General features: G+C 46.6%; 1 protein-coding gene across 1 annotated transcript; it reads left to right on the top strand.

The window, feature by feature from the left end:
* Positions 1–230: 230 nt before the first annotated feature.
* Positions 231–1078, top strand: Pmar_PMAR012270 (hypothetical protein; the record flags this gene model as incomplete). Its single annotated transcript, XM_002781981.1, has 4 exons — positions 231–539; positions 619–702; positions 747–1000; positions 1042–1078. The coding sequence occupies 4 exons, from the start codon at positions 231–233 to the stop codon at positions 1076–1078; spliced, it is 684 nt and encodes a 227-aa protein (XP_002782027.1).
* Between the last annotated feature and the right edge of the window lie 900 nt (positions 1079–1978).

The following is a 1978-nucleotide window of genomic DNA, read 5'->3' as shown; positions in this document are numbered from 1 at the left end:
GGGGGTACCGTTAGGATGAAAATTTCCTCAAAAATATAGCTTGTGAAAGCCGAGCGTCCTGACAGCCTGTTTTTGAGGGGCGAGAGAGATCTCTTACCGCGCTCAGCGCGCCGCACCAAGACGAAGCAGGACAGAGTTAATTTCGGGCGAGCGAGATTTACTCAGACATCGGCGCATTAGAGCGCGGGAGACATCTGTCGACTGTCCTTATTAGAGCTTTCTGTTTAGCTATGAGTGCGGCATCTGCGTCTGCAACCCGCTCACCGGTTGTAGCTTCTCAAGCGTCTGCCGAGATTCTTATGGTAGGGCATGACTTATCGCCAGTCGTTTGCGGCAAAAGAGTACGCTCTGCGGTTATTACCCCGAATACAATCGATCGTGAGAGAGATGCTACTCGAAAGTTGATCAAGCATGCTGCTGAGGTCGAGGCTGCTAGTGACGATGAGAACGATGATCATGTATCGTCCCCTGCAGCTGTTGACTTATACACTAGGCTCGTTGATGAGGAGCCAATCAAGCGGGTTGTTGCTCATGTCGAGGTAGGATAGGATACCTCTGTTCTTGGTAGTGCAGTCTATGACAGGATGATGCTTCCCCTGTGAGCACGGTATCATCTAGAGGGTCAGTGACCCTGGGTCACCAGTGCCTCACCTCACACAGGAGTCAACCAAGGACGACTTTAGTTGTCCAGTGTGTTGTGATGTAGGTAGTAGCGTGATGTGCACTCTTTGATTTGATGAGTTTAGGTGCTAGTTCGACCCGTTGATGTATGCGGTTGTGGCCATCATGTATGCCGTAAGCATGTTATCGATATGGTTACACATGCCCACGGTAATGGCTACAAGTGCCCACTCTGCCGTAAGGAGGTTGTCGTTAATAATTATGATGATATCGTCGTGGATAATAAACTGAAGTCAACCATCCAAGATTTGGGGCTTTATGATGAGTCCAGGAGGTCTTCATTCCGATCCAGTAGAAGCAGCACGCCTCTCCAAGAGAGGTACTTATCATATATCCTAAGTTATTCCAGCTGTTGTTCAGGTTTAATAGAGAGTTCTTCGAGGATGAGACTTTCTAGTCCCTCCGCTATTGTGATATAATTCCATACCGTGGAAACTACATGCACGGTAGCTTGCAGTGATCATCATCACCGTGTTCGTGTTTCAAGGGGAGTGGGTTGGTTGGTTGTTTGGCTGAACTTAGAGCATTGTTGTAGGAGTAGAGGTTTGTGTTGGCTTCTTTCGCAATCATGAATCGTTCGAGCGTGACCCCGAACTCAGCGGACACGACGGGTAATACACACTGTGAGAATCTTGGGTATACCCAGCAATTCCTTACCTGTTGGGACATTGCATAAGGGAGTGATCAATGACTTGCCAGCTCATTAACGGTTGATTCCAGGACGGTTCGATCTCATCGCAGATCGATGCAGATTCTCCCGGGTTTGTTGGAGTTACACGTGCATGTAACTGTATTTTCATCTCTAAGATTTTTGATAGATTTTCTGATGACAGTGAAATTGAGTTCCGAAAGTGAACGAGAGAATGCGACTTCACAGTCCGTTATGTGAACTAATACTTTTGAGATATCATTCCGACCGGTAGAGACCGATGATCAACATGAGAGTCATATGTATCGATCGACAGAGTTTCGCGGGAGGACATACTCTCGTAATAGAAGTAATCCGGATCAAGTGGATCAGGATCAAAATTCCAAGTACGAAACCAATGCTGGAGAATCGCAATCACGAATGACAGACCGATATCATGGAATCTGAATCAAATTCATGTCTGACGGGTCATGGCTGGCTCAGATATTCAAGTGGAGGAGTGAATTGGATAATAAGACTGATCTAGTGATCGGGATCCACATACCGGCCTAGGATGTCATAAAATTCTCCGAAGTGGTTGAGATTTGCGTTGATATCACAACTTCTAAACAACTCGCTTAGTTGTGAGCTATGATCGTACTTATCGTC

The sequence above is a fragment of the Perkinsus marinus genome (genome assembly GCF_000006405.1).
Source record: "Perkinsus marinus ATCC 50983 genomic scaffold scf_1104296940810, whole genome shotgun sequence".
In the NCBI taxonomy this organism is placed as follows: domain Eukaryota; phylum Perkinsozoa; order Perkinsida; family Perkinsidae; genus Perkinsus; species Perkinsus marinus.
Note: the sequence above shows the minus strand (reverse complement) of the source record. Positions and strands in the feature narration are given on the sequence as shown.